The sequence below is a fragment of the Lonchura striata genome, chromosome 18, assembly GCF_050655825.1.
Source record: "Lonchura striata isolate lonStrDom1 chromosome 18, ASM5065582v1, whole genome shotgun sequence".
Lineage (NCBI taxonomy): Eukaryota > Metazoa > Chordata > Aves > Passeriformes > Estrildidae > Lonchura > Lonchura striata.
In genome coordinates, this window is record NC_140720.1 from 8,315,530 (window position 1) to 8,340,858 (window position 25,329).

At 58.1% G+C, this 25,329-nt stretch overlaps 1 protein-coding gene across 8 annotated transcripts in view; it reads right to left on the minus strand.

Moving 5' to 3' along the window:
• CASKIN2 (CASK interacting protein 2) overlaps nt 1-25,287 on the minus strand; it is a 32,284-nt gene extending 6,997 nt beyond the window's left edge. For 2 of the 8 annotated variants that reach the window (XM_085556863.1, XM_021554335.3), the window contains exons 1-11: nt 25,015-25,287; nt 22,255-22,960; nt 4,744-4,795; nt 2,746-2,843; nt 2,500-2,645; nt 2,265-2,360; nt 1,263-1,393; nt 955-1,063; nt 714-822; nt 335-429; nt 137-254 (exon numbers count right to left, since the gene is read on the minus strand). In XM_085556863.1, coding sequence (XP_085412989.1) covers nt 137-254; nt 335-429; nt 714-822; nt 955-1,063; nt 1,263-1,393; nt 2,265-2,360; nt 2,500-2,645; nt 2,746-2,843; nt 4,744-4,795; nt 22,255-22,348 — 1,048 coding nt within the window. In that variant the 5' untranslated portion in view covers nt 22,349-22,960; nt 25,015-25,287. Of the gene's footprint in view, nt 1-136; nt 255-334; nt 430-713; nt 823-954; nt 1,064-1,262; nt 1,394-2,264; nt 2,361-2,499; nt 2,646-2,745; nt 2,844-4,743; nt 4,796-4,878; nt 5,036-22,254; nt 22,961-25,014 lie in introns of those variants that run through there. The other 6 variants (XM_085556862.1, XM_085556858.1, XM_085556861.1 and 3 more) reach the window with 5 other exon arrangements.
• Nucleotides 25,288-25,329: the final 42 nt, after the last annotated feature.

The window sequence follows — 25,329 nt, forward strand, 5'->3', positions numbered from 1 at the left end:
ATCCCAACCATGGTGACAACCCCTGAGTCCTTCCCTTCCCCCCTAGCTAGCAGGGCCTGTCTGACAGGAGGTGCTGGGAAGGCTGGGAAGGTTTCACACAGGGGACTGTTCCAGCATGCTCAGGATGGCCACTGACCTGTCCGCTTGCTGATGACTTCTGCAATGGAGGGGGGGAAGTAGCCGACCCGGTCAGTGCCTTTCTGAGCGTCGTGGATGTGTCCCTTCCATCGGCCATCTGGATGCTGCTCCAGGACCTGCCGTGGGACAAGAGGGATGGGGCTGGTACCCAGGGCCATGCTGGGGCAGGGGGTTGGGGAGCAGAGAGCAGCCTCACCGTGATGACATCTCCTGCTCGGATGTTGAGAGCGGTTGGGTCATGGAGGTTCCAAAAATCCTTCAAAGCTCGGACCTTCAGGATTCCTGATGCCTCTGAAGGCAAGGGACAGAGAAAGAAAGAAGGTGCCAGAGCGTAGGGAGGAAAGAGAGGAGTCCAGGGAGGGCAGAAGGAGAAAGCAAGAGCACGGAGAGGAGAGAAGAAAACATTAATACTGCAGAAAGGCCTCAACCCCAGACACAGCCCCACATGTAGGATGGGGGCACATGTGAGAGGGGACTGGGATGCTGCCACTGATTTAGGCTGCTCAGGAGGAGCACTGGGAGCCCAGGCAGGTCCCAGAGGGAAGAAATCCCTCTCAGTGCCATCCCCACCTCACCTCTCAGTAGCTGCTTGATGTCCTTGCTGGCGTGTGAGGTGGTGAACTGGTTGACGATGTCCAGTGCTGTCTGGTTGTAGGTGTTCCTGATGTTCACGTCGACTCCACCCTGCCCAGGAGGAGACACGGTCAAGGCCAGCTCCCTGCCTGCCACCAGACTCGAGGGAAGCAAGGGACTGAGGGGAAGGGGTGCTGAGTGACCCCCAGGGATGTCCCCCAGCCCCATCTCCACCGTGCTCACCTCCAGCAGGAGCCGCACCACCTCTGTTTTGCCGTAGAGCGCGGCTTCGTGCAGGGCTGTGCCTGTCTTTGTCTGCTTGTTGATCTCAATCCCAGCCTTCAGCAGCTGCCTGGTAGGAGGGAAGGAAAGGTATGAACAGAGGACATGGACATCAGGGCCAGGCACTTGGCTGCTTTACGACAGGAAGTGGACAACACCTTGCATTTGCTTTGGGGATGAGGGGCTGAAGCCTGCAGGAGGAAGGTGTGTTTGGGAGGAAGTAGGACTGAAGCCATGATGGGATTTTCCAGCATAAGGCAGGGAATTACCTGATGATCTCCTTGTGCCCATTCTTGGCTGCCAGATGCAGAGGAGTGGTGTAGTTGGGGTCAGTGGCATCCTTGGATTGTCCCTCCAACAAGGCGACACACAGATGGCTGTTCAGCAGCAGCTGGGCCACCTACATAAGACACTGGTAAGCAACGGGGTGCAGGTACCCCCACCTGCACCCTCCCACTGAGGGGCTCATTCTTGGGGCCAGCTCACCACTCCCCATCCCACCACTCCATTCCACCCACAGCCCCATCTTGGCTGAAGCTGGACAGTGCTTGGCATGGCCACACTGTCGTGAGGGGCTGTAAAATGTCACAACAGCCAGAAATAGTCTTCCCATAATTGAGCTTTTCAGACCAAGCCCTAAAAACCTCCAGTCTCTCTAGCCCAGAGCGACTCTCAGCATCTCAGGGCAACCCAGAGGCACAGAGCAGTTATTTTTACTGCCCTGTTTATAGCTGCAGACATTATAGATACTCCAAAGATGGAAATATACCCCTGGTGCCCTCCGAGTGGGGCACAGAACAGTCTGGCTGGCTGTGCTCCAGCCCAACCCAGTGGTGCTGGCTGGGCCAGGGTCTCCCAGAGCACAGTGTGGCCCTGTCCCCAAGAACTGTGCTGGGGACCTGGAGCAGTGCTGGATGCTCAGAGCTTGCTGGGATTAGCCAACTCAGCCTATCCATGCTTAAATGTGAGCAAAGCTGGGGTGGGTGGGGGGAAGGCTGTGGAGAACCAGGAGCAACAACTCCTGGCTTCACTCCCAGTCTGACACTGTCCTGCTGTGAGGTCAGGGGAAAAAAACCCCACAGCACCCAAGTTCAGGATCTGGCTGTGTGTGGCCATGGGAGGAGGCAGGTGCTGCCTGCCAGGCTCTGAGTCTCATGGTGGAGGGAGAGCAGTTTTGGCCAGACTTCATGCTTTGCTCCCAGAGGAGCCAGTGGGCTCCAGAGCTGCCCCTGGAGAAGCCCTTGGTGCAGGGCAGAGCCCACAGCACCCACCTTCAGCCGCCCGAACTCGCAGGCCAAATCCAGCGGAGTTTTCTTCGCCTTGTTGATGAGGCACGGGTTGGACTGGTGCTGGAGCAGCATCTCCGACTGCAGGGGAGCAACGTGGTGCAGGGGCTCAGCATCACCCTGCAGCCTCCCTCCCACCTGGCACGGCGGGGTTTGCCCCCACCCAGTACCCCAGCGAGCCCCACGGAGGGCACGCGGGCGGCTCTGGGCTCTCACTTACCACCTCGTAGTGGCCGTACTGCGCCGAGAGGTGCAGCGGGATCTGCCCGTCCAGCGAGGCCATGTTGACGGAGGCGGCGGCGCGGAGCAGCACCCGCACGGGCTCCACGCGGCCCTGCCACGCCGCGTAGTGCAGGGGCCGCATCCCTGTGGGCAGCGGGGCTCAGCAGGGCTGGACACGGCCCCCGGCCTGGCGCAGGGCACGGGCCGGTGGCCGCAGGGGCCGTGCCTGGGGGTCACCCCTTACCGTTGCTGTCCTTGATGTCGACGGTGGCCTGTGCCTCCAGCAGCAGCGAGATGAGGTCCAGGCTGCCGCCCAGGGCTGCGTGGTGCAGTGCTGAGAACCTGTGGCACAAGGTAGGGCTCAAGGTGGCCCCCAGCCCCACTGTGCTGTCCCCTACATGGGGACATGGGCTGAGGGCTGGGATTGTCACTGGCTGTTCACGGCGACATCCTCCCAGATTCCCTACTCCCAGTGCCTCAGACTCCCCATAGCAAAACATTCATAAATCCCTCCAAGCTGTCTGTGCCCCACGGCTCAGTGAGGGATGCAGGCACACTGTGTACCTTGGGAAACCCCAGTGAGAGGAGTGCCTCATTCCATGTCCTCTGTTGGGGAAACAGGCAGGATGGAGAGAGATGCACCTTCCCTCTCCACAGGGCAGCCAGGCAACCACAATGCTGCTCACAGCATTCAGCAAACACATCAGTCCTCTGGCCACTCCTGCCCCCTCTGCCAGCTGCCCCCTCCCCATGCCAGCAGGGCTGCCAGGAGCCCATGGCAGAGCGTGGGAGGCCGCTGGCGATGAAAGAGCCCAGTGTCTTGGGGCTGTGAAAGGGGCCTGTCTGCCTGGCACTCCCCGTGAGCCGTCACGTGAAGGGCCAAGGCCAAGAGAGGGGTCCCTGTGCCACTGGGGATTAGCCTGTGAGCTACCTCAAGGGACGTGGGGGGCTCCTGACAGCACCAGCCTGGGCCTCCAATGGGCTCTGCAGTGTCCAAACCCAGTGCCGGGGACTCAGCTCGTCCAGCATGGCTCTCATGATCCATATCCCCAAATCCCTGTGCAAGTCTCAACATTGCAGGAGGGACACTAACCCCAGCAGAGAGGGCTGCTCCTTTCTCCAGTACACCCACCATGTCCCTGAACCACAGCAAAACCTCTGCCTCCAAGTGTGACTGTGGGGGGGCACAAAATCCCCCTGACCCATCCCTGTGGGGTCCCACTCTGCCCTGGGGTGGCTGCACAAATCCACACTCACCCACCCCATCCTCTCCAAGCCCTGAGCAAGGTGATGCCAAGGACACCACCATCACCATGGCTCTCCCAGGACACACTCTGCCACCCCCATGCTTGTGTCTCACCTCCCCATCATCCCCTTCCTGTGCCCCAGTGAAACCCAACACCCTGCCTTTGTCCCTCGGGCAGGGAACAGACCCTTTACTCCAGTTCCCACCTTCAGCTCTCCTGGAGTTGCCCAAGCACAAACCCTATGCCCTATCAGAATCAGATCACTGCTTCTATTATTAAATTCTTTTTCTATTAAGCTCCATCTGTACAGTATTATTTTAAGATGGAGCCATCCTGCACATTCCCAACCCCCTGCTGGCCTGTTAGGACTCATCATGGACACCTCTTCCTACAGAGTCCTCCAAAAGAAAACATGTAGAAATTAGGTACAACAACAGCACATAAAAACAATGCTAATGACTGACAGGTTAGAGTTAATTCAATAAGAATAATACGCTTATTTATTTTATGAGCCTTTGTGGTTTCTTTAACTCTCAGTACCCAGTTTATTAACTACTTGGATTTTGGAAGTGATGAGCTACACAAATATGCTGTGGTCACTGGGCAACCTCATATTTTCTTTCTCTAACTCCCCCCCAAAACAATGGGATATTAAACAGAGGCATGAGCACGTGCAGGCACTGAGGCCGGCCAGGTGCTCCTCTGGGCTTCAGCCACGGGGACACAGGGCACTGGCTGGACACGCTGCCATCCCTATTCAACCCCATCCCTACAGAGGGGCACATAGAAGGGATTTATGAAGGATATGAAGGATTTTCAGGAGGGATTGAGCACTGCCCTCAGCTTAGATCCAGGCAAGCTCTGGGATGTTGATGTGTTCTCCAGCTCCCCTGGAAAGCTGTATGACACCCTGAGCTGCAGGACTGACTGGACACTGGGGAGAGGAGCCCCCCAGGCTGGCAGCAGCACCCAGCACCCTCCAGGGAAGCACTCACCCGTCTGCATCCTGGTAATTCACGTTCAGGCGCTTGGCAGATCCCAGGAGCTCTGCAGAGACAAGAGGTGAAGGTCAAGGCAGGAAGCAGAGCCTGCAGGCCCCCAGATGAGCCCAATCCCACAGCCACACCCACCTCCCAGTGCACAGAACAGCGCCTGGCCCATCCCGGGGGTCTCTCCTCTCCTCTGCCTCCACTTTCACCTCCACGAACCCTCAGTGGGCTGGCCCAGCTCAAGCTTAGCACTTTCCTCCCTCCATCTCTCCTGCCCCATCCCTGTGTGCCCCCGGGATGGGTCAGACCCCGCAGCTCCTGCCACCCTGGCTTGGCAGAACAGCGAGCGCTTCCCTCCCCTTTATAGGCACTGACACTCCAAAACTGCTGAGTGGGGCCGTTTTACCCCCCACTCGCTCCCTGTGCCCGCCACTGCCACTGAGGCCTGGCCCACGGACCACATGGTTGGCATTTTTATGGCCAGGGCAGAGGCTGAAGCTTTCAGCTGTGAATGCAAGGATTGTGCTACCTTGGATATCCCCATCCCTCTGCCCATCCTTCCCTCTCCTTTGGGGACCACTGGGCAGCAGAGGATGCTCAGCCCACCCTCAGCACAGCCTCACATGCACCCCCAGTGCACCCCCCCAGCTCCCTGCTCCTTCCCACAATTAATTCGAATGGATTCCTTTCTCCCACACAGAGAGGACATTTTATTCTTCACCAAAGGGTTGAGAGAGGATTAACATCTCTGGAATTCATTTGCTAAGTCAAAAGGGAAAGAAAGGGGAAGGTATGTGGGGGGCTAAGAAATACCACCACTCCTCCTCTGCCTTTCCAGGCAGCCCCATCCCTGAGCCAGGGAGGATTAAATGCTTTGAATGGTTTCTGTGCTTTTTCCTACAGAAAATCAAAGTCAGAGTGCCAGGCTCTGAGCCTGGGGTGAAACAGCTGCTTAAACTCCACTTGGCTGTGGTGGGATCTTGGGGAAGGCACCCCCTTCCTCGCAGCCAGGTAGATCTCCGGGGCTGAAGATCCCTCTCCTCCTTCCTCTCCTCCTCAATTCCTTTCTCTTTTCCCTCTTTCCCAAGGTCTCTGCCCACCTTGTATGGCAGATCCCATAAGCCATACTGGGCTGTGTGACCCCTCTGCTGGAAAAGAAGAGCTGAAGGGGGGCTGGCTCATTCATCATGCAAATGGATAATTAAAGGAAACCAAGGACTGGGGTATTCATTACTGCAATTTACAGTGTTTTGTAAACAGCCTAATTAACACAAAATGAGCTTGGAGTGGCTGCTGGTGAAGGACTCGTGACTCCTCACCACAGCTGAGGGGATCAGGACAGGATCACCCTAATTACCTCTTCCAGGCACTGTTTGTCTTTGAGCCTCAGCCACCAATCCAACAGCCCTTCCCAAAGGAACTGGCTCCCAAAGCCATCACTCAGCAGAGCTCCCACTTCCCCCTCCCACCCCCAAGAGCTCAGGATCTGGGGTCTTCATCAAGGACAAGTCGCTTCCCTTGACCTCAGCAGCCAGGAAAAAAATGGTATTTCACTTGTAAATTGGCTACTTCTGAGTCCTGGAGAACCGTAACCACTGGGATTGCTCCCACCATCTGCAGCTGAAAACTGCCACTAGAAAAGGATCAGGAAGGGGAGGAGAAAGGAGGACCATGGGTCCTTACTCAGGGCAGGAGGGGCAGACCCCCAATGATGACCACAGGGAGTGCAATGCTGGGAAAAGAGACGGGCTGGATGGAGATGCCCAGTGAGCACCAGCACCTCCAAAAGAGGCAGAAACATTCCACAGCCCCTGGGGGCTGGTCCTGGGGTTGAGCAATGCCCACTGTTTGAAGAAGGAGAGTTCACCCAAAAATCCTATCGCTGACCCCATTTTCAAGGGGACTGAGCTGGACAGAGGGGTCCAGTAAGCAGGGCTGGGATATCCCAGGACACAGTGGGTGTCCCTGCCTGCTCCCAGGTAGCTGTCAGCATCCAGATTTTCCTGAGCAACATTACTCAGATATGTTCCCTGCTCCAGCAGCCCAGCCAGGTCAGGACACAGGGCAGGACCACACGGACATGATGCAGGTGGCTGAGAAAGCTGCAGGTCACCAATAGCAGAGCCAGGAGCAGCATCCCTTTGGGCGTCTTCCTAAATGCTTGGATTCACCTTGGGCAGGAAGAGAAAGCATCTCTGATTTGCAGTTGGGTAAATCACTGCTTGGAGAGCTGGAGGGTTTGCAGCAAGGCTGGAAGGTGAAGTGTGGGTGGGAAAGTGTCTTGGCAGCCCAGCATAAAGGCATGGGAAAGGAGAGGAATGGAAGGATGGAGGGGAAGCAGAGCACAGCCAGGCAGCTGGGACCCCTCCACCAGTGCCATCCTGCTGCACAGCCTGAAACTCCAGGGACCTGGTGACAGGAAGGCAGCTGATGGGACATTTTCCTCCATTCCCCCTCTTCATTCCATCCATGTGCTCCTCTTGACCAGATCCCCAGGTTTTCCCCACATTTCTTCAACCTCTTCCCTCCCCCTTGGAGCCTGGACTACCCATCCTTTTCCACACAGATGTTCTGCAGCTCAGCAGAGGCTGGGCCAAGCTGTTCCCAATCCCACAGCCCTCCCAGACTGGCCTGTCCAGCTTTGGCCAGGGGGCTGCAGAGCTGGGCTGGCAAAGGGCTTCAGGCTTAATCCAGCTACAGCACTGGGGTGGTGTGGCCAGATCCTTCCCAGCCACATCATCACCTCCGCTGGGTTTGCACTGGGGCAGGGGCACTCTCAGGCCCGATCCACAACCCCCATTCCCCACCAGGAGCACGCTCACATCCCGGGAAAATGAACCCAGAACACGCACCCAGCGCTGGAATAGAAGCCACCCCGAAGAGGTGGTGGTGGTGCACCCAGGGAAAGCTGGGTGCACGCTAAGGGTTAACCGCAGCCGCGGGCTCCCCGTGCGAGGGTCCGGCCAGGCCGCCGCTCTGCCCGGGCAGGACGCGGCTCCGCAGCGCGGGGCCGGGCCTGCGAGGCCTCCAGGGAGCCCGGCGAGCTTCTGTGCGGCGTCCGGCTGCCAAGCGGCAGCGGGAAGCACCTCCGGAACGCTCCGGCAAATTGCTTACAAATGTCGGGCCGCGGCCGAGGCAGCGCGGCCGCCCAGCAGCGGACGGGGCCGGGGCCCTCAGCCCTGGCCCGGCCTCGCCGCCGAGGCAGCCCCGCGCGGCGCACCGCCTCCGCCCGTGCCTCAGTTTCCCCGCGGGCCGCACTCCAGCCAGGCTGGGCTGGGCTGGGCTCCTCGCGGGGTGCGGGGGGCACCTCACCCGCCGCGCTGGCAGCCGGCCCGGCACGAAGCCGTATTTACCCCCCGAGGCACCCGCCTGGCGCCGGCCGTGCCGGCTGCGGGGAGCCGGGCGTGCCCTCGGCCGGCCCAGCACCAGCACCGGCACCCTGAGTCAGCCGCTGCCCGCCAGCGGGGAGCTGCTCCTGCGGGGACAGCCCGGGCTCCTGGAGACCGGCACGATCCCCCCGGAGCGCTCCTCGGGAAGCACTGACACGTGCTCGCCTGGGTTTGGCCGGGGAAGGAAATGCCCAAATATCCTGTGGAGTTCTGCCCTTTGAAGACTCCTGGCCTGGCTCTCACACGGGAGTCAGGCTCCAGAAGGCAGGTTTAGTGCTGTGACCCCCTGCCAGTTTTGTTCATCCAGGGCAGCCACAGCAGAGCTCCATCACTTGCATGGCTTTGTTGCTGTCCAGGACAACACACAAATCTGTGTGTGATTTGGAAAAAACTGGAGATCCACCTTCTTGCCAGAAAAACACCCCTTTCTGCTGGTCCTGTGTCATAGACTCTTATCCCATCCACTTGTCCTGGGAAATCACATTCCCACACTGCTGGCTGCTAGTATCCCTGTGCCATGAGCCTCCCTGTGCTGCAGGTCTGAGCATCCCAGCGTCATGAACATCCCTGTACTGCCAGCCACAACACCAACCCTGAGTGTCCCTGTATCATGAGCATCCTGAACATCCAGTCCTGAGCACCGCTACACTGCCTGCTACAAGTGCCCTGCATGCAGGAGAGCCCCACAACAGCACTGCAGGAACACCATTCTGTTTCCCTGGGCAGTGGGAGAAGGACAGTGTGTATTGAAGACACTAAATACATGCACACACCCTCTTGAGAAAATGAAATCCACCTGGAGACTGTCACTAATAAGCCAATAAACCAGCTGGAGGAGCTAATCAGCTGCTATCCCGAAGAACAGCAGCCGCCTAGATGGTGGCTGGAGGCGGAGGTGGCAGGAGGTGGCAGCTTCACCTGACCTGCCCTGCCCTGTGATGGCCCAGGGTGGCCCTGCCTCGGCATATGATGAGTTCATGCCAGGGCTCAGGACAGATTCACCATCTTGGCCAAAATCAAGACCCAAAGAGGTGATGTCCATCCCTCCATTGCAGGAATCACCCTTCCCTGTCACCTCTCTGTCCACAGGCACGTCCGCTGTGGCCGCCCACACCCGGCTCGTCCGGCGCAGCCTCCCAGCAGACTGGCTGCTTCAGGAGCAGTTTCCCAATAGGTTCAGAAGATTCACCCACCTTGATAGGAAAGGAGTTCAGCCACAGAGATGTTAAGAAACTCAACCAAAGCTGCCCAGCCAGCTCAGAACAGAGGCTGGGTGAGAGCCAAGGGCTCCTGACCCCAGCTCTCCACTACAGCCACCAGCTGCACCCCAAACACTGAGCCCAGTGCTGTGCCTGGCTCCCCAGACAGGGGCTCCCCTGATTCCTCCGTGGTGATGGTCGGTGAATTTGGCTGCCAAGATGCTGCTGCCTGGAAAACCTGGCTGAGCGAGCACCTATCCCATGCCCAAATGCCATGGCTGTCCAAATGCCACAGGTATCCAAAGGGCAGGGGTGCTTCCTGCCCACAAAGAGCCTGTGCCAGGTCTGAGGCTCTGCAGCATCACTGAGGATGGGCTCCCCACCAATGCTGACGAACAGGCCCCTCGCCAAGCCAGGCACTATGGGGTTGGTGTGACTGGGGCAAAGCCACTGGGTTAACTGGCAGGAATGGGGAGGCTGCAATCAAAGAGGTGGAATCCCATCAGCAGCGGGGAAATGGCAGTGACATGAGAGCAGCTGGGAGCCCCTTATTGTCCCTACACCGACATCTGGCAACTCCTCAAGGGTAATTGGCATTTTCACCCCTTGAGAGCCCTACCAAACCCTGGATCAGACCAGGGCCCTGCCTGCTCCGACACTGCACAGGCTGCAGGATGGCTGTCACACCAAGCCCTGCTCCTGGTTTCAGCAGCCTGGAATAACCCCAGCAAGTGCAATAACCTTCCAGGAGTTGAGCTCTGGGCAGCTCCTCACAGCATCCTGAGGCTGGACACAGCACTCCTGTGCTTTGAGTATCCCTGCACCTAATGCTCATTTCTAATCTCAACACAAGTCACCATTTACCCCTGGCTGGAGCCCCAAATCTTAGGGCTTACAGCTACGCAGAGCCCAAGCTGTTTCTGTCACCAACTTGTCTCTGCTGATGACATGTTCAAGTCTCCTCTGGCAGCTTGGCCTCCTTCCTCATCTTCTTTAAGCAATAGTGTCCTGCAACATGTTCAGATACGATGGTGGATGACGGTAAAGGCGGGTGATGGCAAAGGCAGGGGAGTTTAAGAGGTCCAGGACTCTGCCTTTCATCCTGGGCTGGGCTGGACGTCCACCACATGCAGAGAGGGATAGGGCAACAGGACCATGGAATCAACTGGGAGCCTTTTTCCTTCTTTAGAGAAGGCTGGGAATATTTTTTCCAGGGTAAATCAAACTTTTAAGGTTTTTTTAAGAGGCTGGCAGAGGTGAGACATTGGGTAGCATCCTCACACAGCACAGACATTGATCATTCACTCCCAGCCCACCTACTCCAGGACCCCTATCCAAACCCCCAATTCCCCCCTGCTACTTCCCCTCACAAGCAAAGCAGGAAAAAACAGGCAGTTTGTTCAAAGTGAAGGCTCCCAGAACAATGAAAGGAAAGGCAGAATCGGAAACCCTGTCTCCATCCACACAGCTGGGAAGAAGGTGCAGCTCTCAGCTCTCAACCCCAAGGTTTGATGGCCACAGGGGACAGAGGGGACAAACGCCAAGCAGGGAAAAGAGCATCACAGGAATCCTTTGGCGCTGGATTCAACCCTTGCAAAAGCCAAACACATGCTCCTGCTCTCAGTTTCAGGCCCCCAGAAGGATTTCAGATGGGGTGAGATGGATGGTGCTTGCTCCCCTTCTCCACAATAATTTGTGGGTTTGTAGTGGCTGCCTACCCCAAAATTATGCAGCCCAGCCCAGCTCCCCTGGCTGGGAGAAGTGGTAACACCCCTTCTCCACAGAGCTGAAATTGCATCCCCCAGCCCCATCCAGGATGGAAACAGCTGGGAAAGGCTTTAGGTGGGGGAAGCCAGGCAGCTCCTTCGGAGATACAAGGGCTCCTTTCCCAGCTGGCCGGGGAAACGCGTTACCAGGAGGTGAAGTCACCATCCCTGCTGGGACCTGGCTATTCCGCTCTCCAGGATATGAACTCAGAGGAGCTGTATTTGCCCAGGGAAGAGGTGGAGCCTTTTCCATTTCCCCCATCCTTCCGAAAGGACAGGACGCCTCCTGAGCGGGAAGAGATGGGCTGATAGCGCTGGGGGCCAACGGCCAAGTGCCAGCACTGCCTGAACCTGCAGCAGGCACACCATGGGGCCAAGGGCCACCCCTGGGCTATGGGACATGGGGACCAGCAGAGCATCAGCTCCAGCATTAACAATGCACCTTTGCTCACGTCCAGCTGGTTCCCTGCAAGCCAAGGAAGGGCTATCCCAGATACCCTGGCAAAGGGGCTGCATCTAGAGACACTCAGTATTGTCACTAATGCCATACCCAGTAAATGGTTCATTAACATAATCTGTGGTGGATATGCTACAGATTGACAAGGGCAGAAATAACACAAAAAGGACTTAGAGAGATTAGGAGAACAAACCTAGGCAGATTCAACCTGGGAAAAATGCAGATTGCAGCATCTGGGGAGAAATAATCCAACTGGCAGCAGGTCAATGGGAGGAAGAAAGAGGGGAAGCAGGATGTGGGGGGACGGTGAGAGGAGCAGTGTGAGCGTGGGCAGAGAGGGACCTGCTGGTCAGGAAAGCAACCTCGGCAGCCCTGCGTGGGGGGATGCTGCTTCCCAGGGTACCATCTCCCACCTTGTATTCTGCTGCTTCCTGGGGTACTATTGTCCATCACATACCCAGGGCTGTGAACACGAGAGAGGCTCACAGGGAACAGGAGAGGTGAGCGACAGGAGCCAGCACTGAAGGGCTGGCTTTGCATGGGAAGATTAGGGCAGGTCAGTAAATCTGGATTATCTGAGCAACAGTTAATTAGGGAGGGCGAGCAGGGACGCAGCAACCCAGCAACCCACCTATACCTGGAGGGGTTTGACGCTCCAGAGCAGCACGTACCTATTTATTTTATGGTTCTAACAATGAGCCCCAGATAAAAATTAGAGCACCCAACAGTGGCCAGCAAAAGCCTGTGGGCTCGAGGGAGCGAAACAAGGATCCAGCCCTTACATTGCAGCATGGAGGTTGCAGCAACCATGCAGCTGCTGGGGGAAGCAGGGCAAGGCTGAGGCTGGAGGACTGGGCTGCCACAGCCCTATGGCACCATGTCGCCATCACTGCCAGCCCCATGCCCGCACAGGGCAGCTTGGCACCCAGGAGCTGCTCCAGCCGGTGGAGCCAGTACTCAAAGCACACAGCGATGCGGAGGCTGGAAATCCTGTGACATCCTCCTCCTTTGGCCCCAGGGAAGCTGCCGTGCACCTGGAGCAGGCGCTGCCAGGGCGGACGGAGCGGCTGTCCCCACCCTGGCTGCGCTAATCTGGGCAAGGCACACACAGGATGGGAGGGGAGGCAGCGGGAGGTGAAGCTGTTCTCTCGAGGTCACCCAGAAGGTCGATGGTTCAAGTGCCGCCACTCCTTCCCAAGGCTGCGACACGGCTGGGAACTGAATTTTACTCAAAACTCCCCCCTCTCGCCAGCAGCCCTTGGGCAATCAGCTGTCGGCAGCCCGGGACTAACCTCAGACGGCTGCTGGCGGCTGGTTTGGACTCACACGGTTAAAAATACCTTGCGGATGCCTTTCCTCAACTCTGACCCCGCGAGCCGGTGCTGCTGCCAGCCCCGCTCAGGGACGTGCCCGGCGGGGTCCCCTGGAACAGTCACAGCCTGGGCTGTGCAGGGACATGGCAGCTGCTGCCTGGGGACTGGGTTTTCCTAAGAACCAAGGATTTCCCCTTCTGGGGGGCTGCTGACTATTCTCTATTGTCAAACTGAAACAAGGGGCTCAGCTTCCTGAAGGTTCCTTCCAGCAAGCGATGCCTGCACTGTCCAGCTCTCTCTGAACTGCAGCTTCAGCAAAATGTCTCCTTCCCTCCAGGACAGACCCAAACCGTGGCCTCTGGTTCCTGCCAGTCTCAAGGGATGCTGGATGGGTGACTGCTCCTGCAGATTCCATGGTGTTGCAGCCGTTTGTGGCATCTGCATTGGGAAAGAGTGTAAGGATCTCACTCAGCAGAGGCTGCTCAGCTCCCAAGCCATGGTGGACATGAGGGATCCCTCTCCAAATCCCTTCTCCAGTGATGGTGAGGTCACCCAAGGCACCTTGCTGTTCCCATTCCCTGTGCAAAGGTCACCTACCAGAACTTGTGAGAACTGACTGGCTGTTCCATGTTGCTGGCAAGTGGGAATGGGAGAGGGGTGGTCCATCACTAGCAGGTACAGGCCAAGCTCTCTCATAGCCCATTGCCACTCTCTCCTTTCCCTCTCAAGACGGGGAAAAGCGTTGTCCATACCCAGAGTGAGAGCTCTTTCCCAGACGGATCAGACCCTCCATCTGCCCGCCTGGGTTTCTGGCTAGACAATGCCAAAATGGGAGAAGCCATCACCAAAATCCGGCCCACTGTGTTAGCTGGACTGGGATATTTTCACGCATCTGTGGCAGTGAAGGATTTGCCTGGGATCCTGGTCTACCATGGGGTTTCATATGCAGTGGACAGGAGAGGGACATGACAGCTACATGACCAGGATGTCCTGCACCACCCTGCATGTCCCCACATGGAAGCAGCAATCACTTAGCAGTTAGGGACAGTCTGTGTCCTGGAGAGAGGCATCACCCTGTTCTGGGAGCAGGAATCCACCCCAGGACCCCAGAGCCACCTTCCCATCCCTTTGGGCCCGTGGTGACTGCTGAGTTATTCTGGGCATTGCGTTCCTGACCCCCTCCCCTCATCCCAGCTGCTCCAGGGCCATCAGGGAGGGCAGCAGGTTCCTCCCATTGCCCAGCCCGGACGCCAGAGCCGGGCAGCAGCTGCTTGGGGACCAGCTGGGAACAAACACGGAGCAGCCCCATCCCCCCATATACCTTGGAAGGGAAAGGGCTGAGTTACAGCAAGGACAAAGGCATCACAATACAACTCCAATAGAAAAGGAGCTGGATCTGAAGACTCCCAGTCCATGGGCTGAGCTCTGGTCAGCAGCTCCCCATAAAGGGATCAGGAAGGGGTTTGGGGGCAGTACAGCACCACCTCCCACCCCCCAAAGAACAGGCCCACCTCAGCATCAGAGATAAACAGAGGCAGAGGCAACATCCTCGGCTCCTTGTCAGACCAATGTCGTGCCCAGCTTCCCACAGGGACCCCTCTGCCAGGTCAGCCCCCTCCATCCCAGCCCTGCCCGGGCGCTCCCCACACCCCATCCCGACGGAGCGGTGGTGGGACACAAGCCAAGGCCTGCCTGCTCCCTGGACCCCTGCCGGGAACCCGATCTGTTTACGCCTTCCTAGCACGGCGGGTGCGTGTCGGGAACGGCCCCGGCAAGCCCGACTTGGCGGCGCAGGCAGGACGTGGGAGCAAGCCCTGAAACCCCACCTGCTGCCCCGCAGCATCCCGGGGCGGGTCTGGGGAGAAAGTGGGGGAGCACAGGGAAAAATGGGACCCTCTTGCCTCCATCTGCTCCTTTTTGCAGGAAAAGGCACCACTTCTTGCTCTGTGCTATCCCTCCTGTGGCCACGAGACCATGGCGGGTTGCTCCATCCCCAGACTTGGCAGGGAACAGCTTTCTGAGCAGTGGCAATCGTTCTGGGAAAGCCCTGGGAGAGCCAACTAGCCCTGGAAGCCTCATCCCTTCCTGGAAAACGAGGTACTGTTTTTGCGAATATAGCCAGCAACCTGTGTGGGTGCAGGGAGCTGATGGCCACATGCTGGTCCCTGTTCCAGGGTCTGGACTGTACCCAACTGGGGCTGAGAAGAGGCACCCATCTGCACTGCTCCTGGGGGGAGATGTTCATCCAGGACTGCTCACCTGGTGTGAATTCAGCTTCACAAAGCCACAGGCATTTGGAGCAGGCTGCAGTGGGACAGAGTCATGGCTTTGGGGACTCATAGCTGGACACCTGCTCATCCACACCAGGTTTGGGTTGAAAGGAATAGGGAAGCAGCTCCAGGATATCCATGTGCTGCTAAATATAACCAGTGGGACAGATGCTCCAAGACAGGGAGTTGCCTGCACTGTTGAGCAGGAAACTGAGGGCTCTCCCAATGCTTAAGTAGCTCTTGAGGTTTGGAGACACAGAGCAGGGTCAGAGGCAGTGCCTCATTCTGCGCAGGAGCCTCCTTCCCTCTAAGGAGGAGCGTCTCCCTTCTTTTTAAGCCAGCAGGATTAGCAGGTACTGGTTCAGGAAAGCCAGGAGGGCTCACGAAGCCCTTCCCATCTGTGTCAGCCCCACAAAACCAGAGCTGATTCAAACCAACCAGAGCAGCCTGGGTTGCAGCCCAGGACCATGGCTGTGCTGGACCCCGCACTGCTGGCCAGTGTCCCTGTGTTCCTGATGTAGGCAATGATTAGCCACCAGGAAGGACTCTGGCCCCTTTTGGAGGCCACTGAGGCAAGTGGTTCTCACGTGGCCTTGCCATGGTGAGGACACATCCCAGGTCCCTGAGGGGCTGCACAGGTTGTGAGTTGGATATCCTGCCCAGGGAGACAGGACACCCATAGAAGGGGAAGATCAGTGGGGCTCCCAATCCCCAGTCTCCATACTGATATTTGCAGCCAGTTCACCTTCAGGCTTATCCACACCTGTCCTAGCAAAGAAACAAGGCAATGCCCCACAAGGGGCTGCTGGAGGGGGAGAGTGAGGCAGGCAGCCCCTGGGATAGATGTTCTGTGGGTGCAAGAGACACGTGCAGAGTGGGTGGCAGAGCCTGAGCCAACCTCACTGCTGGGGACACCTCAGTGACAGACACCAGATGCCCTTGCCATGCTCGCCAACTCCCTCCCAAGCAGACAGGGCCTTACACAACCAGCCGTGCCCAGCATTACGAAATCCCAGGAGTTTTCACCCCTCCCACCACAGCCACCCACCTCAGGTGGCCGAGCCAGCCCCAGCTCCTGGGATGGCACCAGGGAGGACAGGGCAGGGGTCTGGGCATGGCACCAACGCCGGGGGCCACGTGCTCCCTGCACAGCCTTGGCTGGGGCCGCGGGAGCGGCGCTGGCAGGGCTGGGTGGAAGCACAGCCGGACGTGTTGCGCCAGGCCTGGGATGCTGCTGCGGGAGCCGCATGCCTGCCTCACGCAGGTTCTCCCTGTCCCTTATCTCGCCATCGCAGCCCTGCTCGCTGGCAGCTCCGGCCTTTCTCCCTGGGGTTGCAAACATCTCGGGGTGGCTGTGCACCCACCCTGGGCAGCATCCCGCAGGAGCGAGGGATGGGCCAGAGTATCCAGCCCTTCCTTCCCTGGGGAGGGTAGAGATCATACCGACAGAGCCATTTCCAAGCAGTTTGGGCATCTCCAGACAGGTCTGTGACTCACCATGACACCTCGGCAAGGCTTGGGTGATATTACAGCCCCAAGGTTCAAACAGATCCCTCACTCTCCATCCCAGGCATGATTTTTTAGGGAAGCTAGGATGGGATTTAGGGGGAGCCGGAATGCTTGCAACTCCTCCCCACCCTCTCACTTGCTAGAGCAGCCAAGAAAAAAAAAAAAAGGTGGTTTATTGTTATTTAGTTTCTTGCCCCTTTCATACTCCTTTGCCGGAGTTTTTGCCAGCGGCAGGCCCCGGGTCTGGCGGGGATCCAGGACAGCCGAGGCGCTTTTAAAAACAAAGCAGGGCGCGTGCATGCACACATACACGCACGGCATCCAACCCCGCTTTTAACTCTTGCCGGAGCAACGCTGGTGGAAGCATCCATTTCCAGCAGGAAACCATCTTACACATGGCCCATCACCACTGGGATCCAACAATTCACCTCCCACCTCCCCAGAAAAGCCTCTTTGTGGCACCAGGATCCTGACAAAGAGGTAGCAGAAGTGATGCTGGTTGTTTTCATGGTCCACCAGCTCCCTCCTGCAATCAGCCAAGCCAGAGGATGGAATGCCGGTGCTGGCACCGTCCTTGCCACGTCCCTTCTCTGCAGCCCTGGGGAGCACTGTCCTGGTTACTGTGCCCGTGTGCTGCTGGCAGCCGGGCACACGGTGTCCCAGGGCTCGGGGCTGCTCTCCCTGTCTGCCTTCGAGCTGTCGTCATCTGAATTATCGTGTTTCTGGGTCAGACAGCCAAAACTGCCTCTGCAGCCCTTGGGAAGGGGCAGCTGAGCCCCGTGGTCTGGGCTGAGTCACCAGGAAATGCCCAAGGGATGGAAATTCCCCTCCTGTCCCAAACCTCAGCCTCCTGCCTGCGACATTGGGGATGGCTGCCAGCCTGGCTCCATTCATGGCCCTGAGGAACCTCCACATTTCCAGGAGATCCCAGATTCCCTGGCATACCCCAGCACTGTCTGGCCATCTCCAAAGGATGGCAGCATGGCCTGGAGCAGACTCAAAAGTCTCCATATTCATCCCCTTCCCCAGAATTAGCCTGGTTTTCCCCCCACTCTTTTACAGAGACAAGAAAAAGTCAGCTGCAGCGGCCCAGGCTGACAGCAGGGAGCACAGGCTGCCCTGCCAGTGGGCATCCAAAGGCTGAGGACAGAATACAGACCTGGGACAGGAGGAGATGTGGAGCTGTGAACACAGGGAAATGGGGTGCAGAGGGGCAGGGGCTAGGCCAGCCGATGCCCAGCACAGGCTCCTCCATCTCCCTGTGTGATGCTGGTTGCTCCTGCCTTATCTCCTGCACTCGGCACAGCGACTCTTTCCCTGGCTCCGGGTGCTCCAGTGGCAGCCGGGCCCCTTTCCAAACACAACACCCGTTGGAGCACAGCTTTGAAAACCAACTATCCCTTCACTCCTTCCGCTGCCTGTGCAGGGCTTTTCTTTCCCAGCTAGAGAGGTGGGAATGCCAGGATGGGAAAACCCACCCAGCAAACACCGGGCTACCACAGGAGACCCCCACTTCCAGGGAGGTCGGGAGGAGGAAGAAAGGATTGACCCCACCTTGCCATGGAGCTGCAGCCCCACCACCATCCAGCCCCGTGGCTGCCGCACTCTCCAGAGCCTTTGAAGGCTCTTTTCTCCCGCTCCCACCACCCACCCACCGCAGGCTGGCTCAGGAGCAGGTCTGGGCACGCTGTGGGGTGGTGGGGTCCCCGGCACGAGGCCACCGCCAGCCCGGCTCCCCGGGCACAGTGCCTCGCCCCGCTCCTGGCTCAGTCCCGGAGGAAGAGGGAGTTTTGCCCGTTTCGGCAGAGTTTCTCAGCGTCTCTCCGCAGGCGTGCCCACAGCCTTTCCAAGTCGGAGCGCAGCTGCGGAGCCGGTCCAGCCCGTCAGACCTACAGCGTGCAGGGAGAGGAGGGGAGGACACAGCCAAAGACGCTTTGGGAACTCATCCTCGAAACTTGGGCTTCAAGGGACGTGGCCAGGGCCACACTTATGCTCGGTGGCAGAGCCGGGTCCAGCCATCTGCACTGCCCGTGACAGGAGTGGAGCAGGAAAGGTGCCCAGGCATCCCGGCCACTAGGGAAAGCCTTCGGGTGTAACAGAGCCTGACACGATAAGGATCCTGCCCAAGGCCAGTCTGGGCTTTGCCCTCCAGCCAGATCCGGAATAGCACCTGGAGTATCCGAGGGTTTGGGACAAGCCTCGCTTGGTAGCAGCAGCAAAGAGGATGGTCCTCCTCTGTAAGGGGATATGGCACACTGGGCTTGCTGCCTGGCACAAATGCACATCCAACAGCATCACAAAATAACTTCCACATTGCAAAAAAGGAGCAACTTCTCCCCCAGACAACTACAGACCTGCTGCTGTTGGGAGAAGCAGAAATCCCAGCAGGTCATAAAAGGAGGGCGGATGTTTCTGCAAAGGACAGGGACACAGAGCGCCAGTGGCAAAGGCTAACAAATCACAGGAGGGATATTAAACCTCACGCTTTGAGGCTTAAGCTGATACAGCTACTAGGGATTAGGAGGAAATTCAAGGGGGAGAGAAGGAATGAGCCTGCTACAGTCTCTCAGCATGTGGAGCAGCATCGGCCTTCTCCTGCCAAACTGGATGGTGGCAGCAGCATCAGAGGCACAGCTCTTGAAAAAACCTTAACATGCTTTGTGCTGCTGGAGTGCAGTAGTGAGAGGCTCCAACACAGATGTGGAGATAAAGCCAAAACCCCTCTCCAAGCTTTGCTAGCATTTAACAGCTTGCTAGGTCATGGCCCAAACACGGCTGTGTCCCATGAGCCCACCCCAGTCCTTAATATCTAAGGTCTGGAAAGCACCAACATAGCTGGTGAAATGGGGCAAGTGGCTGACTGAACCTCCTCAAGGCAGCAGCTGAACCCCAGCAGGGCTTTGCTCCTTGTCTTTGAGAGTTTCACACCAGTTTGCTCAGCTGCTGCCCTTTCTTTGTACTTTGCATACGTTTAAACAAAAACCTTCACCACTCCCTTGAGGAAGGCAAACAGTGAGTCCAGCTCCTGTGGCATTTCACAGCTCCTCCAGCTCCACACTATCACAGGGGCTCCCACTCTCCCAGCATCATCCCGGCATCCCCCCATCCCCAGATCCTGTATTTAGGGATAGGGACACCCAAACTTTGCTGGGCACCATCCAGCTCCAGAAGCTGTCGCCCCAGAGATCCCTGGCCAGAGGGGCTCTGCCTCTCACCTCCCCCAGGAGCCCCAGCCCCTCGGTGCTGGCCCTGGCTGGGCCAACTGGTGCATTGTTGGCGAGGGCAGCAGCCCAGGGACGTGATTGATCACGGAGGAGAGAGGCCAAAGCCGTGATGGGTCGTTTAACAATTTCAATTAAACTCTGCAACGCTCCCGAGGCAGAGGGGAGGGAAGAGGGAGAAGGAAAATGAAAAGCGGGATGTTTCCATTGCCAGGGAACCTCAGCAAAGCACGGCTGGCCCAGCAGGAGCAGCCTGGCTCTCCCAGACCAGAACCCCCTCCCTGGCTGCAGGAGTGACCATGGCATCACGCTGATGTCCCCTTCCCGCAGGCAGGACAACAGCCCTTGCCTGCCCTTTTCCTCCTGGCTCCTGCCCCCAAAAATCTTGTCCCTGCCCGCCCCAGCACCTTGGAGTGAGAGGTGCTGTGACCCACTTGCGCGGGGAGGAGGCTGCGCACGGAGAATATTAAACGTGTCCCTGAAGTTCCCGCTGCCGGGACTGGCGCTTGGATTTTGCTTACGTGCGGTGACTTTTTTAGGCACAGGAAGCCCCAGAGGGCTGATCACAGCGATCGAGCTCCCAATCCACTGAGACAGCAGAAGGACTCTTAGAGGGATTTAAAAAAATATGTAATAAAAAAAAAAACAAACCAGGATCTCAGCCTGTCATATGGAAAAGGCACTTTAATGAGCAGCAAAGGCAGCAAATGCTTGGCTCACACGGCATCGGTGAGAAGAGGGAGAGGGAACCATAAGGGACAGGGAGCAGTGATGCCCTCCATGCCAGGAATGAGCTTCCAGGATGAGGCAAGCCCCACAGCAGGTCAAGCACAGGAGCCCCACTGAGGGCTTGCCACAGTGGCCTTGGAGGGATCAGGGTTTTTCAGCCCCTCCTTATAAAAGAATAAAATGAAAATAAGCTGAGGGAGCTGCTGATGCCGCTGCAGCAGGGGAGTTAAACACACATGTTCACGTGGGTGCCCCACGGCTCCAGGGAGGGGAAGACTCCAGAGAGAAAACAGACAGGATTGAACTGTGAGAGAGTTACTGGAGGGTACAGGAGAAAACAAGTGTGACTTCACCCCTCTGGGTGTGCAGGAGGAGAGCTATGGGCACTCCAGCCTGCACACACTGCCTGGCCATGGGACACCAGCTTAGAGGATGGGGCTGCATCAGCCAGCAGGACACTCATGTCCTGATGTTACTTATTGCCTTGGGGGTGTCCTTCCATCCATCCACACAGACAGACTGCTCTTGTTCAGCTCAGGCACCTTGCACAGGCACAGTCCTTGAGCAGCATAGGCAATGGCACCCAGTACCTTCACCCAGGGAAGGGGCACCAGATGCTTCTGTTCTGGGGAGGAGGTGGCTCCCAGTCCTTCTGAAAGCCCAGCAGTTGAGATTTGCAAAGTTTTGGCTCTATCAAAGCTTTCTAGTAGATTACCCAGGGGAGCTGATCCCCTCCTCATGTTTATAATTCTCAGCCTAACTCACGTTTCTCCACACCAGCCTCTCCTCTCTGAGCTGCTCCTAAGAAGCCTTAAAGCTTCTCCTGTCTGAGTCTCCTCTCTCCCTCCTCTGGACAGCTTATTCCCCTTCAGCTTTCCCACCCACCCCCACGAGACCCCCCACGATGAGCAGCCTTGGCAGAGGTATCCACACTCCCACAGCCCGGGCAGACAGGGTGCACCTTCCCCCAGCCAGACATGGCATCGAGAGCCCTTTTATTTACTTTTCCCAGTTTCCTTCTCTTGGTCTGTCAGGAGAAACAACCAGGAGCTCTATACACAGGCTCCGTGGCACTGGCCACGATCTCATCCACCTTTCCACCCTCCCCATCTCCTCTAGACGCCGTGCAGCGTTTGCAGGACCCCAGTGCCCTTGGGGACCCCCCCGAGCCCCCTGTTCACTCCAAGCTCTGCTTGCTGCTGACCTTTCTGAGAGCGCAGGCAAAAAACCAGCCCTGCTGAAGGGTTAAACATTACCAGACTGAAATTCAAGGCTTGACGATTGGTTCCAGTCGACTGGCTGAGATGATAATTTTTCACAAGATAAATACGGCTGGGAGTGAGCAGCAACCGCTAAAGACCCTTTGTAGCAGCGTCCCCCCCAAAGCGGTTCACTTCTCCCTGCCACGGCTGCTTCCCTTTACCCATCCCTGCTCAGTGGCCCACACTCCAGGGCCCCTGGCCCCGAGCCCAAGGGGAACCCCAGCTCAGCTGGAGGATTGCTTACAGCCCAGTCATTCATCCGCACGGGCTGTGCTTGCACTCCCGCCTCCAGCCGCGGCATAACTCATGTGCCGGGGGTCAGAGCCAGCACTGGCACCCCGGGACTGGCAGGAGTGCCCAGCCAGGGGGAGGGAGCCCACATCTCTCTGCCCAGGTACTCACTGCTCTTGGACGCCTTGATCTTGACCACCAGTTTCTGCACGCCAGGTACATCCCCGTTCTTCACGGCCTGGATCAGCTCCTGCTCACGCCCCATTGCAGGCAGGTGGGAGCAGCAGCAACGTAGAAACCCTCAGATCCCAGAGGTTTATAAAGCCATGGGAATAAGCCCCTAATTCCTCAAAACACACTTTGATGTGAGATGAAATCCAGGAAGAAAGACACTTTACAATCCCACAGGGCATAAAAACAAGAAGGAAGAATTCTTTCTGCTAAGGGCAGAAGTCCCTTTCTGCATCAGGAGGAGCAGGATCCAGATGGGGTTTCGTTGGAGAACATGCAATCAGTTAAAACAAAAAATACTTCAGTGCTTGGGGACAGGCTCCCAGCAGCACCAGAACTCTGTGAGACAAAGCCCAGCGGCTCGGGGCAGGGTGTCCAGCGCTGGCAGCATTGGGATGCCCTCAGCCTCTCACAGCACTCCTGGAGCCAGAGGTGTCGTGTTTTGCTCCCTTCAGCAGGCTCTGCTGCGCTGACGAGTCCCTAATTCATCCCAAAGGGATTACGGGCTCGTTGCCATCTGGAAGTTATAGATCCTCCCTCTCTGGTGCTCATTAGCCCCTTCGTTTCGGCATTCCTCTCTGTGACGGTACTGCAGGCACGCTGGGGAGCCCCGGCACGGCCGAGCCCCGGCACGGCAGCCCGGGACCTGTGGAGGGAAGAGCAGAGTCAGCCCCCAAAGGCCATTTACCTCCCGGCTCCATCGCGACAGCTTTTGTATCCGTGCTGAAGAACGAATACTTTGACTATATTTAGTCCTGGAGGGACTTGGCTCATCCTTATGTTAAACAGAGAGGGGAGAACCTGTGGAGGAAACTTCCCCAGTGTGCTGCCCCCGGAGCGGGACAGGGCACAGCTCCTTCCCTGCCCTCCCGAGGCCACACACACCACGTCCTCCCTAAGGGCAGCACACGGGGCTTGGGGCACACAACATCTCCCCTTCTCCTTTCCCGGTGGCAGCACACAAGGAACGGAGCTGGGAAGGTTTGGCCAAAAAACTTCACCCATGGGAGTGGGTCAGCCTGCCTTGCACTCTTCTCCTGTGCAAAGATAAACCGTCACCCTCTAAACTTCCCTCTCAATGCCTTGGGACCCAAGACACTTCTTCACCAGTTCAGGAGCACTCTCTGGCCCCAGTGAGGAGCTGGGTGTAATTCAGCAAGACAACTGTGCTCAGAACAGGATCAAGGCCATATCCTGCCAGCCAGGGTACCCTGGAGAGGGCATGGGGTCCTGCAGGAGCAGTTCACATGTCCCAGCCTGTGCTCCCACACTGCACCCGGGCTGCCCAAACTGTGGGGCAAGAAAATCCCTCCTAGTTAGGGCCATGCATCTGGCAGGCTGCTCCGACACCAGGGAGGAGTGTGCGTGCAGGAGAGCAGGGAGCACACACCCTGCCAGCTGCAAGGCTATCGCCAGATCACTCCACAGCTTCCCCTCTGCCCATCCAGAACGGACCAGAACCAGCTGATGGCTCAGTGGAGTCTCCCTTCCTAGAGCGCTCGCCTTGCACAGTTTATGTAACAGCGACTGTTGCTTCCTCCGAGCAATCGAGGTCACTGTTCAGAGCATGGAAATCACAGGCAAGACAAGGCAACAATGACAGGTCCTGTTGGGGTGGGGGCAAAAACCAGAAGGAGAATCCCATGGCATAGCATTGCTCAGCCGGGAGCTGCAGCTCCCCATAAACATGGACCCCTCATGGCTTCCCCATGTTCCTGCACTCCCCAGGGTGCAGCAGCACAGGGCAGACGAAAACATGATCCTTAGCTTCTGAGACAAGGGATTCCCACAGCAGGCTGGGGGGTTCTCCTCCCACCCATAGCTCATTTAGCTGATGAATCCCTCGGCACTGTAGCTGGTGACCGTCGGGTTCATCTGTCACCTCCCCTCGTCCTGGGGCACCTGCACAAGCTTATCTACCTTCGAACAAAGTTTCAGCCACTTGACTGGGACTAACCTCTCGCTGCACACAAACCCCCTCCCGAAACCTCCTGTGTTGCACCGTCTTCAGAACTATTTCGTTAAACCCTGTGCACTGCATCCAGCTCTGTGCCGCTCCTCAAGAACGCTCACAAGAAGCGAACGTGAGCGGGTGAGCGGGTGAGACGACTTTACATTTGAAAAGTCTGCTCGCTCTGTTGGAACGCGGCCCCGGAACACGCGGGGCACGGCGGGCAACTCGGAGGGACCGAGAGCTCCGAATGCCGACCTGCACCTCCTCAGCCTCCCCGGAGAGGAGCGGCGAAGGTAAAATTCGAGAAACGCTCAAAGCTGGCAAAAGCAACAGCAAAACATCCCTCCCACACGAGCAGAGCTGAGCCTCCACCCCAGGAATCCACCTGGAGAACTAAAGTATCCCAAACATTCTCTCAGCCAACGGCAGCGCCGGGGGAAAAAAGGAGGGAGAAAAGGGGGGAAAAAAACCCCAAACAAACCCAAACCAGTTACGTAAGTGGCGGAGGAAAGATGCAAAGGAGCTGCAGGCATCCAGCCGGGTCCCGAGGGGCGCTGGGGCAGCTCGGTTCCCCCGGGAGCTCCGGCCCCGCTGCGGGCGCGCCCGGGGCCCCCTCGCTGCCCGCCCGGCCCCGAGACCCCCGGGCGGGCGCCCCTTCCTCCGGGCGCGCTCGGGGGGATTTCTGCCCCAGCGAGGCGAGTTGTTCCGCGGCTCCCGGGGCGAGCTGCTCCGCCGGCCCCACTCACCTGGCGGCGCTCCCAGCCCGCCGCACCGGGGCGAACCGAACCGCACCGGAGCGAACCGAACCGCACCGGAGCGAACCGACGGCACCGGACCGGACCCGTGCGGAGCCGCTCCGGACCGCGGCGCACCGAGCAGCGCTGAGCCCAGCGCGGCCCGGCCACAACTTCCCGAGCCGCGCGGGGCGGGAGCGGGGCCGGTACCGGAGCGGAGCCGCGGGTCCCGGCGAGCAGGCGGCGCGGCACTCGGCAAAGTCCCGCTCGGGCCGGCCCCGTCCCGGCAGGAAATCCCTCCCCGGCCCGGCCTGATTGGAAAAGCCC